Source organism: Mytilus trossulus, chromosome 12 (assembly GCF_036588685.1).
Source record: "Mytilus trossulus isolate FHL-02 chromosome 12, PNRI_Mtr1.1.1.hap1, whole genome shotgun sequence".
Lineage (NCBI taxonomy): Eukaryota > Metazoa > Mollusca > Bivalvia > Mytilida > Mytilidae > Mytilus > Mytilus trossulus.
In genome coordinates, this window is record NC_086384.1 from 42,870,286 (window position 1) to 42,886,092 (window position 15,807).

At 31.7% G+C, this 15,807-nt stretch overlaps 1 protein-coding gene across 1 annotated transcript; it reads right to left on the reverse strand.

Moving 5' to 3' along the window:
- Positions 1-1,119: 1,119 nt before the first annotated feature.
- Positions 1,120-15,365, reverse strand: LOC134692140 (macrophage mannose receptor 1-like). The gene is made up of 8 exons (XM_063552572.1): positions 15,260-15,365; positions 13,716-13,810; positions 12,916-13,003; positions 11,821-12,022; positions 8,493-8,610; positions 7,199-7,286; positions 2,842-3,046; positions 1,120-1,351 (listed from the first exon to the last, which is right to left on the reverse strand). The coding sequence occupies exons 1-8, from the start codon at positions 15,318-15,320 to the stop codon at positions 1,222-1,224; spliced, it is 987 nt and encodes a 328-aa protein (XP_063408642.1). The 5' UTR covers positions 15,321-15,365; the 3' UTR covers positions 1,120-1,221.
- Between the last annotated feature and the right edge of the window lie 442 nt (positions 15,366-15,807).

The following is a 15,807-nucleotide window of genomic DNA, read 5'->3' on the forward strand; positions in this document are numbered from 1 at the left end:
TAAATAATCTCATCATAGGAGCCAGGATTGAAATTTGGTATTTGCACCATACTCGCGTTTCGTCTGCAAAACATTAATCAGTGACGCTAGAATACAAAACTTAAAAAGGCAAATAAAGTACGAAGCTGTAGATCTTTATGGGCCAAAGTTTACTTAAAGTTTTACCAAAAGCATATGAGTTTATCTATTCCTGAGGTAGAAAAGCGTAACTATTCAAAAATTCAAGGTTTTGTAAAGAGTTTATTTATAATTATGACTATATCAATGATAATTCATGTCAACACAGATGTGCAGACTACTAGGTTGTTGATTCCCTCTGGGATGATTTCTCAGCTTATTTTGAAGGAGTAAAAGGAGTTCGAGAGTAGACATACTGAGTTCCGATATTTAAGTTGAATGTCTTAAGATAACAAAATGTTTATGTTCTTGAAAATAATTTTTTATTAACGCTTTATTCTAAAGCCTTAATTTTTAACGTCCATATCGTCCATATTTCAACTAAATTAAGGCCTATGATACAATGAACATATACGCTAACCATTAAATATTCAACTCAGGGATGTAAAATATTATACATATTTTTTAAAATAATATTGAAAGATATTGTTTGTCGACGTCAGCACTGTATATTTCATTTGCGCAGTCGCCGTTACATTACATCGTGGTCTGTCAACATTATACATTTTCATTTATTTTAGAAAAAAATAATTTGCTTATTGATTTTCCACAAATGTGATAGGAATTATATTTAGTAATTCACCTTTCGATTGACGAAAAAATCTAACCGGTACCAATCCTTGATTATGTTTGGCCTATTTAGAAAACTCTCCTCTTTTAAATAACATTGATGAATTTGAAGCCAACCCCAAAAAATATTCATTTGATAGGGCAGTTTCGGTGAAATTTATAACCCACTTTTAACTTATTTTGATGAGGTTGCAATAAATACTTGAATGGTAACATATTTAACATACAAACTCTATTAAAAGTCACATTTTACCTTACACCTTTACACTCTATTGAAAGTCTCATTTTCACAATTTCAAATGAGATTGTAGTCTCATTGGCACCCATATCACATCTTTTATCCATCTACATACAAGTAATTATAAGGATGAGCATTGCACTATTTTATTGATTATATGTTCACATCTATATATCTTTTAAAGAAAAAACGATTAATGCAGAGAATGTCGAAGAAATTATTTACTTAAACTATAACTAATAATAGAAATAATCTTCGGTCGTCCCTTCCGGTGAATTCGAAGGAGGTGTGACTGGTGCATTTGTTTTGAATAAAGCCTCTGTTGTGACACGTGCATCTGTCGTCGGGACTTTATCACCAATTGCTCTGCAAAAAATCAAAAGAATGGATTTGTTTAATTTGTTATAAATGTTAACACAAATGACATAAACATTTACCAAAACTTATTCGATAGAAGAATAACTAAGTCTTCAGTTATTTATGTTTGAAACGATATTTATAATGTATGCAAAATCTTTTTGATAACATGTAACACGTACAAACTGTATTAAGATTCGACATTTCGTTAGTGATATGTGGATTTCAATCATTATGCCGAAATCGTAACATGCATTTAGAATGATATCACAATACCGTTTTGCCTGCATATTATCGTTCCACCTATTTCGACAAATGATAGAACCTCAACTGTTATACTAAAGTTTTCAAATGATAGAGTATCGATAAATAAACTACATTTATTGAGTAATCTGTATTTTTTCCATACGATCTGATATCAACAATACAATATGCGCAGCATATGTTAGTTCTTGCCAATCACATATAATTATATATATGAATTCAATTTGATTATAATCGCATACATCCGTCATAGCCTTTATACACAAATGTTATGTGCAACGAATAAATCACTTTTTGACTTGAAAATTCCAATCGTGTAGTTAAAATTCTGTGCGTATCCGTTATTTATTTCGCGATTTTAGTAATCTGTAATTTTATTTTACAACAGTGTATGGCAATGTATGGGTCGTAACGGTCAATTCAAGTGTTCATACCAAACACATTGTATAAAAAGTCAAAAATCAACTGAGAAATAATGTCTTACTTCGTAGGTACAACCAAAATGTACTAGTGAATGATGTACTTAAGTAAAATTAAATAAACAAGAATTCAAAATTGATGCTTTTTTCAGAAAGAGCATTAGTTAAGGATCAACATAAGCTTAATATATCTAGGTCACGGTGGTCCTTTGCTAGATATTTGATTTTTAAAATATGGCGGGAAAAGGCTGACTCGGACTTTTACCTTATATTTGCATTGGTATATTTGGGTCTCATATCTAAGGAAAGAAAATCAAGGATCTGCTTTAATTTCGTTAGATGATCTTTTAGGAGCTAATAAATTTTATTGAACAGATAAATAGGTGTTATTGGCCAAAATATTTATCTTGTATCGTATAGAAAAACACCAAGGGGTCTAACGATCTGACACAAATTCCAAAACCTCACCTAAGTACATCCCTAATGAGGCAACTGCATATTTTAAAACCTCCTAAATTGATTAGGAATTGATACATCGTATCAGTCTTTCTTTCTCATAACTGTGTTAGAGCAGTATTTGTGTAACGCGTAGACACACACAGACACACTAATTCATTTAAGTCCGTAAATTGTGAACATGTATAGGCGTAACGTATCTGCTACGAAACGATGGAGCAGAGTATTTTTTATTATTGCTTAAAAATTGAAAGCCGACAATTGGAAAGTTGAAGTCATCATAGATTCTTATTTTGAATCTTAATAGAGCACACATCTATATATGTTCATACTCTAACCGATTTGTTAAGTCTTACGTACTTTTCACAGATATATCGGTTGTCATGGTTACAATCGACGTCATTCCATTTCCCCCAATATCTCATTTCCATGCAGTCCTCGTTATATTTATTATTAGGTTCTCCCGGCCACCAATTCTCAAAGGTTAAAGCTTGGTTGTCACTCCACACGAAATATCCTTCTCGTTTGGTGTCCGATCCTCCAATATATCGCCAATGACCATAAACTATGAGAAAAACATTTTTGTCATTTAACAATATTAGCACCAACTTTTTAAAACATTTAATATTATAGAACAAAAAAGCATGATAAAATTGAAAATTTGGCATTCAAATTAAGAAAATACAATATCTACATTACGATTAGGACATAATTTTAAGGAACTAAAGCGGATAAAAAGACTGTGCTCTAGTTCCTCGTTAAGTTAGAACCATTTATTTGAATGGAAGCATTCTTAATATTTAGTTATATTGTTAAGAATTGTAAAGGGCTCTACGTTTTGTATCATTGTACAGTTGCTGTCGTCGTAAATTCATCCACCACTACACCTGTTATTTATCCTTTAAATAATTTTAAGGATGTTCACCTCTGAGGAGCTAAAAATGTCTAAAATGATAGTTTTTTTCTTAACCTGATTTTGGGGTATATAAGACTGTAAAAAAAAAATGTTCACCTCTGACATGTCTGATGAGCAAAAATTTCTAGAATTTTTTTTTTTCTTAACCTGATTTTGTGCTTTATATGACTGTAAAAAAATGGTGAAGAAATGATCATATGAAGGTGCACTTCTATGTTTGCTACAGCCCTTTAAAAATTCCCAATTTTGAGGATTTTCCTATTTTCATCGATTTTTACCTATTTTTTGGGCTATTATCGTGAAAAAAATCACAGTTCCACAATTTAACTATTTTCATTCTTCTATAAAGATGATTAGGACCAATCTGAATAAATTTTACTTACAAAAGCTATAGGTAGGTGTTAATATAAGAAAGTTTTATCATATTTAATGTTTTTTGTGTAAAATTTACCATGCTGTCAATTTTGTTAATATGTGATTTTTCTTCGATTTAAGAACAAAATAAATATAATTTCATCTGTTTTGTTATAAATAATTGAAAATATACATATCTAAGAAATAAGAATTGACTAAAATTACATGAAATGTACATGATTCTTGTAAAATCATATTTTGTATCCCTCACCCATTTTTCTTAATAAAGGCATCAGTAGAATACCGATGTTCAAAACTCATAAATCGATAGAAAAATAACCCAAATCCGTGTCACAAAACCAAAACCGAGGGAAACACATTAAATATAAGAGGAGAGTGACGACACATCATTAAAATTTAACACACAGAAACGAACTAAGCTAAGAATTAGACAGCATCCGATGAGAATAACAAATATAACATCAAAACTTACTACATGTCTTGATTGGTTGTAAAATTTAAAAACTTGATTACTCAAAAACTTTTGAATGTAAACACACAATTTTTAACAGAGTTAAGTTTGACTATAATTTTTTTGAAGTTCATTAATATTTTCGACTTGTATCACATGTTTTGGAAATAATTCCAGAACGATTTTTCAACGATACAGAAATACAGAAGAATAGTATACTGTATACTGTGGATTCATTTATTTTCTTGGGTATCAATTATCGTGGATTGCTGAAAACTTGCATATTCGTTGAACATTTGATTTCGTGGTTAACCTGTACCCACAAAACCCACAAAAATTGGTATTCAACGAATAATAATAAATCCACAGTAAATAACTTTTGACTTTTTTGAGAACCTATTTTCTTAGGTATAGGTCACCTCAGTGGTCTTCAACTTCGAACTTTATTTGGCCTTAAAGAAGGGCAAAAATAGTATACCACTTTTTAATAGTCATATTTCAATTAAGCAAAAACAAATCCCGGCAACAAGCTAAAACCGAGGGAAACACATCAAATAAAGGGGGAAACAATGGAACAACAGAAACACCTAAATACAACAAAAGCAAATGCTAACACAAACAAAAACAGACTGTAAATAACAACTGACATGTAGCTAATTCGATACAGGACATTTAAGAAACAAATATGGGTTGAACCTGTGTTATGACTAGCAAAAACTCTCGCTTACATGACACTGTTAACTATACCGCTAAAGTGAAAACACTTCTTGACAGAAATACAATACAAACGCTCAGCACAGAAAAATACATCTAGTTGTTGGCATGACACGGGTTATGTCCTTCTCATATATGTTATGATGGTATGATACTAAACCCCTAACGGGAAAGATTGTGCCTGATGTTCATATGATGAAATTATAATCTTTCAGTCAGTTAAATTGAAGTCTGGAGCTGGCATGTCAGTTAACTGCTAGTAGTCTGTTGTTATTTATGTATTATTGTCATTTTGATTATTTTCTTTGGTTACATTTTCTGACATCAGACTCGGACTTCTCCTGAACTGAATTTTGATGTGCGTATTGTTATGCGTTTACTTTTCTACGTTGGTTAGAGGTATAGGGGCAGGGTTGAGATCTCACAAACATGTGTAACCCCGCCGCATTTTCGCCTGTCCCAAGTCAGGAGCATCTGGCCTTTGTTAGTCTTGTATTATTTTAATTTTAGTTTCTTGTGTACAATTTGGAAATTAGTATGGCGTTCATTATCACTGAACTAGTATATATTTGTTTAGGGGCCAGCTGAAGGACGCCTCCGGGTGCGAGAATTTCACGCTACATTGAAGACCTGTTGGTGACCTTCTGCTGTTGTTTTTTTTATTTGGTCGGGTTGTTGTCTCTTTGACACATTCCCCATTTCCATTCTCAATTTTATCAATAAATAATATGATTGTACTTTACAGCATGTAAACTGCAGAATAACAACGGACACCTACTATATGTATGAATTAAATTCATCAACAGGACACAAAAAACGAAAACAAAACTGTGCGTCATATGAATGGATTAACATGACGTAGTTTTGTGACGTTTATATCATTACAGGTAAATTTCAAAAGATAAAAGAGATCTTATTTACAGACATGTACAAAACATTGAATTTATATTGAGTTTGTAATGATATTATTTTAAGAACTTTCTAACCATGACAAGAATATTAAAATGAAATTGTGTTTGTAGTGGCGTTATAATGAGTACTTTCTAAACATGAAGGTTTTGTATTCTGCGTTTTATTCTACAAGATACTGTAAACACGGTCTAAGGGAGAGGTCAGTGCACACGTGACATTGATTTAACCCAACCACATTCACAGGCTATTTGAATCATTCCTTGCTTGTTTTTGTTTGTAAGCCTGTATTTTGGGTAAATAAAGGCAACAGTAGTATACCGCTGTTTAAAACTCATAAATCCATGGACAAAAAAACAAAATCGGGGTATCAAACTAAAACCGAGGGAAACGCATTAAATATAAGAGGAGAACAACGACATAACACCGAAACGTAACACACACAGAAACGGACCAAGCATCAGACAAAACACCACGAGAACAACAAATATAACATGAAAACCAAATACATGAATTTGGAATAGACAAGTACCGTGCCACGTCTTATCTCAATATCTCAAAAATAAGAGAAAACACAAACGACTCAACGTTAAAATGCAACACACACATAAACGAACAATAATATAACAATCTTAGGAAATAGTCTGACTATGCGATATGGGCTTTGCTCGTTGTTTAGGCCGTACGATGACGTAAGTCTGGTGTAGGATGTTCATGTAGTCTAATGTTCTGCTTTAAAAGTATATTCTTGGATATTTGTGGCTATAATTTCAAAACTTTCCGCTTATAAACAACGAAAATTAAAATTATACTTCTGAACAATATGTCATTTTTGTTACGAGCGTACCTGACGAAAGTGATTCAAGAAATGTGTTTTATAAATATTTTGTGAATTGAATTATGATACTTGAAAAAAATATTCTATATTGATATAAGAAGAGGTGGTATGAGTGGCAAATACACCATCCAAGTCAAACGTTATAAAGTAAACCTTTATAGTTCAAACTACGATATTTAACACGGACCCTTGACTCACACCGAACAGCAAGCTATAAAGAGTTACAAAATCACTATTGTAAAACCATTCAAACAGGAAAAGCAACGATTTAATCTGTATAAAAAAAGGAGATGTGGTATGATTACCAATGAGACAACCCCCCACAAGATACCAAATTAACAACTATCGGTCATCGTACGGCCTAAACAACGAGCAAAGCCCATATCGCATAGTCAGAATATTTCCTTAGATTCGTTTGATAGTAAAATAGTTGCTCTTCGTAATCCATCGGTATTTGGTAATTGCAACAATTGATTACATGTTCGATTTAATGAATTCCTGATAAATTACTTACATACTTCGTGCATCTTGTCATGCACATAGACATTTTCACCTTCGCTGTTAGGTTCAACAAGATACGCACCAGCTTTCTTACACATTTTCTAGAATAAAAAAAATCAGCATGACTAATATTGTTCATTTTTTAAAATAGACAAAATAATTCCATGGTTTACTTTTTGAAGACAGTTTACCTGTAAGTATGTTGTGGTGACCTTCTTTTGATTTTAATAAAGAGAAAATAATTTAATTGTTATATTCGTTAGTATATTATTTTGGAGTACTAGTCTTTAGCAATAATATATGTATGACAGCCTAGGTGATCGAATGGTCTATTGCGTCGGATATAGTGCAGGAGATTTGGTGACACGATATGGGCTGTTATTCAGAGTAGATTATTATGCAGATTTAATCACTGGTGATCCGATAGCTGATATCTGTCGTAGTGTAGTCACTTGTTTAGACGTACTTATAATATAATTATTTCTAGGACTTCATCCTACATTATTTTGTGAGATCATATAGATAGATAATTGAGCTGATCTGTAAAAAATCCATCTTCATGCCTTAAATGTTATGTACTGTGTTACGACGCTAGATTAAAAATTGACTAGGAAAAGTAACCAAAAGCTTTATTATTGTAGAACCTAGGTAGCCGAGTTGTCTAAAGCGTACAAAAGAGCGTCGGATACAGTGCAAGGCGAGTTGGTGCCTCGATATTTCAGTAGCATGAGTTCGAGTCCCTTCCAGGGAATAACAAAATATTTGCTTCCGCACATTTACAGTTCTAACATTGCTTGGCGAATTACATATACAGTATGTTTTACATCCTTGTATCACCATCACTGGTGATCCTATGGATGACATATGTGTTAGTGTTGTCATAGGTTCAGATGTAACATTGTTGGGGTGTTCGTAGACGAATTACATATATATACACATATATAAAAGATATTGTCAGTGACGAGTCTATTTTTGAACATTCGTTAGAAGGAATTGAGAATTTACCCATCTTTACTAATAGACTGGAAAAGGAAACACATGTTTCATCCTAAATAATGTTGATCGTCGTGAACACCTTGGATTTTTAGTTCATGGTTAAATCCTTGTTAAATCCTCGCTTACAGATTGCCAAAGCCATGATATGATAGCGCTATAGTTACATGTCTTAACGAATTTGTTCATTTGATGCAATATGTAGTTTTGTGAAATTAAACTTATATTCTTAAATGACTCAGTATGTTTTTATTGGTGCATTTTTATTAATTTTATGATTGCAAACAGTTGAATCAAATACTCATGTCCTTTACCTGAGCTTCGGCATATGTTGCCTTTTTGCCAACAGTTCTGTAGTAATGATCTTCATATGTGAATGAATTGGTATTTGATAACCATGTTCCAAAAGAACTGCTGCCTATATAATCATCACTGTAATGATAATAACAACGTTGACAACATCTGCTACAAATGCTACTATTACTATTGAAACATAATAATCAACAGAAAGTAGCGATGTACAAGATTGAAGTTGAATTTATCAACAAAATATGAAATAGAAACACCTGGTTTTTTTTATCCGATGAAAAACATTTCATTTACAGAGCGAGTAGATATTAGAGCGTAACGCTGACAATGTTAAGAAGGGTTCAACTTGTTTTGCTAGAAATCAGGACAAAAGATTTGAAATAAATTTCAAGATGAGAAATTAGTATTGAAAAAATAAAAAGGAAATTTAAGTGATTAATAACACTTTGTTTATGTTTCAATATTTTTCATTACCATTCGTTTTTTTTTTTAATTTTGTGATAAAATTATTGATTTTTTAAAATAAAGTTAATAATTTAAAAATGTTCGCGTTCTTGCTCTGTATCAATTGTTTCGACGAGAAAACGCCACTCTTTGAAACTTGAAAAAAATAGATAATTGTTCACCTAGTACAGGGTATCCAATCTAATTAGAAATGGAAATTAGGATGCATCGGTAAGTATTTGTTTATTCATCTAAATATTGTTTTAGTGTTGCCTATTCAAATGTCATGCAACCATTTAAAATCGTAGAGACGTGTGACAAAAACAAAATCGCTTGAATACCAAATAGGTGTCAGTCATTAAGAATTGACTGGGTAAAAATCAATCACCCATTTTACTATTCTAATTATATAGCAAATGTCGGGAATTGCTGAACAGTAATAGAAATTGTATTTGTTCAGAGGACATTATTAGAGAATAATAGAGCGATATAAATTCCAAGAGTAAAAACGCGTGTTTCTGGTGTAACAATAATAATAATAATTAAAAACCAATTGTTCAGAGAACAATTGAAGGTCTTTCCATTGAAAACAATGTATTTTGATATGAAAGTTGTAAAATTAAGTTTAAAATGTCATTTCAATCGTCAACTGATAGGTTATTGTACGCTGATTCCAGAAATATATGGTTTCTATACAATATTTTTTTAAATAAGGGAGATAATTTGTTACTTCCGGTTTGAAAAATGTTACTTCAGATAATATTTGAATATTTAATTGACACTGATTTCAAAATGATCTGGTTCTATATACTTTTTTATTACTAAAGTACAAAAAATAGCTACTTCCGGCTTACACAAGGTCACTTCCGGTTGTTTTTTGTCAAGGTTAAATGGTTTGATACCTTTTAAGTCTCATGGCTATATCATGTATATATATGAGCTGAAAGCAAAGGTCAAAAACTAGAACGTCAAATTAATCTATGACCTTGAGATCAATTTCAAGATCATAAACCAAGGACCTCAAATCAAAAGACCATAGGTCTTAATAATATTTGGTTAATCAGTTATATCACCATACGCGTATTTTTAAATACAAGAGGGGAGAAAACTCACTTTTACGTTTAACGTACCCTTGCAATCAAAATTTATGTGTTACAACATGTCGCAACTAACAATTTATAAAAAATAATATGTCGATATCTTATACGGTTTCTGGAAATTAGTGGAAATAAGCCAAATTCAAAAATTAGAATATGACCTTGACCTTTGACCTTGACCTAATTTTTATATTTTTGGACCAAGGACCTCAAATCAAAAGATCCTTGGTCTCTAGCACTTATGGTTTACAAGATAGAAATACATATCACTTATATCAAATGCATAAGGGGAAATAACTCTCATATGGAGCGTTCATATCACTTCGGTCAAAATAGGACAAATCATGCGAAGGATATAACAAGCAATTTTGTAAAATAAATTTGTCATTATATTTTACGGTTGCGAAGGAGTTGCGCTAACAAGGAAAACAGTGTTTGGGGAGATAACTCCTACAAAGAAAAGTATTCGTTTACGCAGGGTAAATTTCAAAAGCGCATAAACTGTTCGATATCATATACCAAATATCTAAGCGACATATTGCGAAACAAATGTTTATCGCAAGAAGAAAATTAGGCGGAAGAAAAAAAAAAAAAAAAAATAATCAGAAGAAAAACAATAGGTCTTTCCTCAGAAAAGTGGAAAGACCTAATAACAACATAAAAAATAAACAAAAAAAAGACCACTTACACATTTTGGTGTAATGCAACCAAAGATTTCCCCCTAGTATTCTTTGTTAAATTTGCACTTTTCAAAACAATGTGTAATATTTATCTTTGTTTTAAATAAAGAAATACTTGGCATCAGTAAATTTTTATCCTGTCGAGTACTATAGAAAAAAATTCACATAACATGTCATTGCATATAAGAAATTAACCATCACTGGAAGTGAACCAAAAAAAATTAGAAAGAAAAAAAAAAAAAAAAAAAAAGGAAGTTAACCAATCAAATTTTCCCCCTTATTCAGCCTGTGTTCAAGATTTAGTAACCATGTATCAAAGATTAAGTTTCAAAACTATTCTAAAGAAACCTTAGATAAAACAATAATGGTACTGTGAAATATCCAATACATATGTTAAAGACACAGAAAAAGTTTTACTCCAATAAAATGTAGGATTAATTACCTACAACTGTCAAATTTATTGGAATTTATTTTTTCGACCTATTTTCGTATACATCCGGATGTGACGTACCATGATTTGGTGATATTACACCTTAATAGGTTATAAGTATTAAGGGCCTAAACACATTAGTAAAAACTGTCCAAGTTCAATCCTGCATAAGAAATATTGACCTTTTTTTTCTTTACAATTATTCTTGAGTGACTAAACATATACAGATCAGTGTATAAAAATGTCAGGACATTGACAATAGAGTGAAGTGTACTTAAGTTGTGATACTCTGGCTTCTGTTTTCATGTCGTGAATGAAAAAAAACCTTTTTGTTTCGGAGCAACATGTTGTCGTGTGTATAATATAACTGAGTTTTGTTAAATTCCGGAGGCACTAAGATTTGTTGAACATTAAAGTTCGAGGTTTACTAATTAGGCCGTTAGTTTTTCTCGTTTGAATTGTTTGAATTGTCTTTCAGGGGCCTTTCCCTTCATAGCCAAATATGCAGTGTGGGCTTTGTTAATTGATGAAGGCCGTACGTTGAGCAATAGTTGCTAATTTCTGTGCCATTTGGTCTCTTGTGGGGAGTTGTCTCATTAGCGATCATACCACATCTTCTTTTTATGTTTACATTGTCCACAAAATACACGTACGTTTGATTCAAAACATTGCAATATTTTACCTCTCACAAATGAAATATTGTTCTTCGTCACATGAGTATGAATCCCAGTAGCCAAGATAGCCCATTCTTGTGCATCTTGGCCCATTTGATTCGTCATTTTGAACTTCTAGCCAGTTACTATATTCCAGTTCATCACTATTGCTTGCAGTAACATATCCACTAGCTTGTTCTTCATGAACAATACCCATAAAGAACCATGTGCCTGGTTTACAATGTACAAAATCAGCATTGTTTCAAATATTTTATTTGCAATGATCAGTCAAAAGTGACACCGTTTTTTTTTAACCTTTTGCGAGTTATTATTTTATTATTACGAATGAACAATCAGTTTTGTTCCTAGAATACATTTGGCATGTTAATAGTGATTGATATCTACATGTACTGTCTTTTCGTATAATTACAGTTAAAAAAAGAAATTTTCACTCTAATGTTTTGTGTAAAATCATACCACTGTAATTTATAGATATTTATCATTTCAACGTTGAACTCATGATTTTACTCAGTTGATTAGTTTCTCAAGGTTAGCCGTTTATTGGAAATTTAGTGCGGACCCATATCAATCCTAAGAGCATAGATCTTGAAGGTTAAAGTGGTGCAAATAACATGAATTAACTATCAATTAATGAACTGTAGAAACACATGTTAATGTATTGTAAAAAAAAACAACAGAATCATCATTTTAAATTATTTTTGATATTCCTTCTTCTTTGATTATAATATTGATGATTGATTATTGTCTGTTTTAGATACGATATAAAGTACTTAATATTAAACAGGGAATTATGCAAAAGTAAAAGACGATGAAGGTTGGCAATCACCATAACAACAAAAATATGATAAACAAAGAAAACAATAACCCACATAACACAAAAAAGTATAATAGCAATACGAGCCCATAAAAGTCCAGCGAGATTGCATGGGCCCAACTAGGTAGGTAGATTTTCTTAAGATAGTGGTTCCATTTGTATTATTCCTGACAAGTAAACATTCGGAATACATATAAGTAAAATAATGTAAGTCATAAATGAAGAGGAAGAGATAGTACTACGGTTATTATAAAAGATAAATACACTTATAAATGTCAATTACAATTACCTGCTCCAAACGTCAGTCGAGCAATGAAATCATTCTCGTCATGGTCCTCTATTTCTGTCAGATATCCACCACGCCTCTCACATGCGCTCTGCAATGATTATTAACAATGAATATAACAAATCTGAAGATAAGTATCGTAAAATTCGCCTGCTATATTTACAGCCGATTACATTGAGTTAATAAGTATAGGTACTATCTTTGGTAAGCTTGCTTGCTAGCTGAACCGTGAAGTCATTATAAGTTAAATACCACCCTCCTTTATACATAGACTAGTCCGACAGATAACCAATCTGTCTGTTTGATAAGACTACTCTATAAAGACTGTAGAATATCTTACCTAGTGATGACTTCACGGTTCAGCTAGCAAGCAAGCTAACCAAAGATATTACCTTTATCTACACACTAAATGCAATCGGCTGTAATCAATAATACTTTTAAGAGTTAGTTATTGTTCCATTAAGAAACATAACATTTGGATTACCTAAGACCTATCCCAACTTTAGCCCTAGTGTTAATATCTCATCTTGCTTTTTGTCATCTGTTTCATCGTTATCATGATACACGGGCGGATCCAGCCATTCTAATAAGAGGGAAGAGTGTTCCAAACACAGGATGAAGGTGGGGTTCTAATCTTATTTTCCCATTCAAATGAATTGATCGTCGAACCTCGCCCCCCCTATCCGCTTGATCCGCCACTGTGCTGTTTATTTTTACATTTACTAATAAGACTGAGGTACAATATACATGTAAAGTTATCTATCATTCTGCTTATGCAGCAAGCATCATATATTTTACGTTACCTCTGCAGCTTTCCAGCCATATACACTTGATGTTGACGGCCAGTAACAGTGATCTTTGTACTGAGACCATTTATCGGGACATTCATCACAGCATACTGAACATGTTAAATTTAAACGATTTGTTATTGACCGTTTTTGTTACTGTTCGTTTAATACATTTGATTTCTATACAGTACTACATGTAACAACATATTTCAATGGATAACACATAATTTCAATTAAATTAATGTTTTTGTCAAAATAGACAAAAGTCAAAGAGTTTACTGCAATATTAAGATAAATGCAGTATTATTTTTTTTTAAATTAATGTAGGTGTGAAGTTTCGCTAGTGGAAATAAGGAAGAAAAAAAAACGATTTTTGGTAAGGTTCGTATTGCTTAGCCATAAGTTTGCTTGTGTAATTTTTTGTCATTGTTGTTTAGCCATTCGTCTTTTTTATTTTATTTTAGGCAATGCTGGTATCTATTATATTGGACTTGTTAATATCTGCTTTATTTCAATGTGTTTCCCCATTAAGATTCACTAAAATAAAGGAGAAGTAGTAAGGTAAAAAGTTGAATGTTGATTTTATTAAATCATTGCTTACACTTTAATTCTGAAAAACAAGGAAATCTTTAATTTATCCTTTTTTGGCAAAACATTTGCACATCTTCAATACGACCAGAAAAATTGACATCGGATTACTTATATGTATAAAGTCGTAGAAGATTGAAGACCCGAAATTCCAAAACTTATCACTTTGTTTTACACAAATAAAATAACGATTGTCATATGTGGAAAAAGGAGCCTATGATCATTTCAGGGTACAAGCGTTCAGCCATGGTTTTTGATTTTTTTTTATCAATTTTAAGTTATTCACATAATTTTATGGTATTATAAAAAAAAAAGATGTGGTATGAATTCCAATGAGACAACTATCCATAAAAGACCAAAATGACACTGACATTAACAACTATCTGTCACCGTACAGCCTTCAACAATGAACAAAGCCCATACCGCATAGTCGGCTATAAAAGGCCCAGATACGACAATGTAAAACAATTCAAACGAGAAAACTATTGCCTGTTTTTCATCGGTACTACATATGGTGCCAAAGTTTGAGCAGGATCTGCTTACCCTTCCAGAGCACCTGAGATCACCCAAATTTTTGGTGGAGTTCGTGTTGCTTAGTCTTTAGTTTTCTATATTGTGTCTTCTGTATTATTATTTGTATGTTTGTTTTTTTTAATTTTTAGCCATGGTGTTATCAGTTTATTTTCTATCTATGAGTTTGACTCTCCATATGTTATGTTTCATTCCTCTTTTATATGACTAATAATCTATGTACTGCTCTTTTTGTATCTTCTCTTTGCAAGAGTTGTTAAACGTTTTTTTTTAATTTTCAGGCCTAAATACAAACATGTTAAAGTGTGATATGTCACAGAAATTGCTTATCAGATTTTACGTTAATTTCTACTTTAAAACTGATTCAATCCCAATCACATTGTATACAACAAAACAAGTGTGTAATGAATATTCTATATATCATTAAAATAATAGCTTACCATATACGACTAATAGAGAGAGCAAGAATCCACCAAACATCTTCGGTATGAATTCAGTCATAGTGTTTGATTGTTTTTGAAAACTGGAAATTTTATATAGACTCGATTATTTATCATTACGAGTCATTAAACAATTTTCGCAATCATAAATTTAGCTGAAATAATACTTGCCACGTAAATATTGACTGTAATTGTCTTATAATTCTTTTAATGTATGTTACCTTGGACCTTTTTGAGGACCAAAAGTTCAAAAAAGATGATACAGAAAAGGTCAATTTTAACAGCTTATACAATTATACTCATTAACAAAGATTAGATACCTAAATGTCAAATGATAAGGTTTGAGAATATCATTTAACAGTGTGGAATTTTAACTTTCGTTAATTCGTGTCAATTCTAAAACCATATATTTGTTTGGAAATAAATATTTGTGGAAAACATTTTGTCTCACGTGCTGTTTTGAAAGGACAAATGCTACCCTGTTCCTGATATATTAATAGTAAACAGTTATAGTTAACACATACCGTCTTTCGTGTACCTTAAGGAGG

What these genes read in the sequence shown, in the direction of transcription:
- LOC134692140 (XM_063552572.1), bottom strand. Translation starts at nt 15,320, where the DNA reads ATGACTGAATTCATACCGAAGATGTTTGGTGGATTCTTGCTCTCTCTA. An exon ending in CAATATTTCATTTGTGAGAG is followed by an intron (nt 8,611 to 11,820) that starts GTAAAATATTGC and finishes TTATCATTACAG; the next exon opens with TGATGATTATATAGGCAGCA. An exon ending in CAACATATGCCGAAGCTCAG is followed by an intron (nt 7,287 to 8,492) that starts GTAAAGGACATG and finishes TTTTTATTCTAG; the next exon opens with AAAATGTGTAAGAAAGCTGG.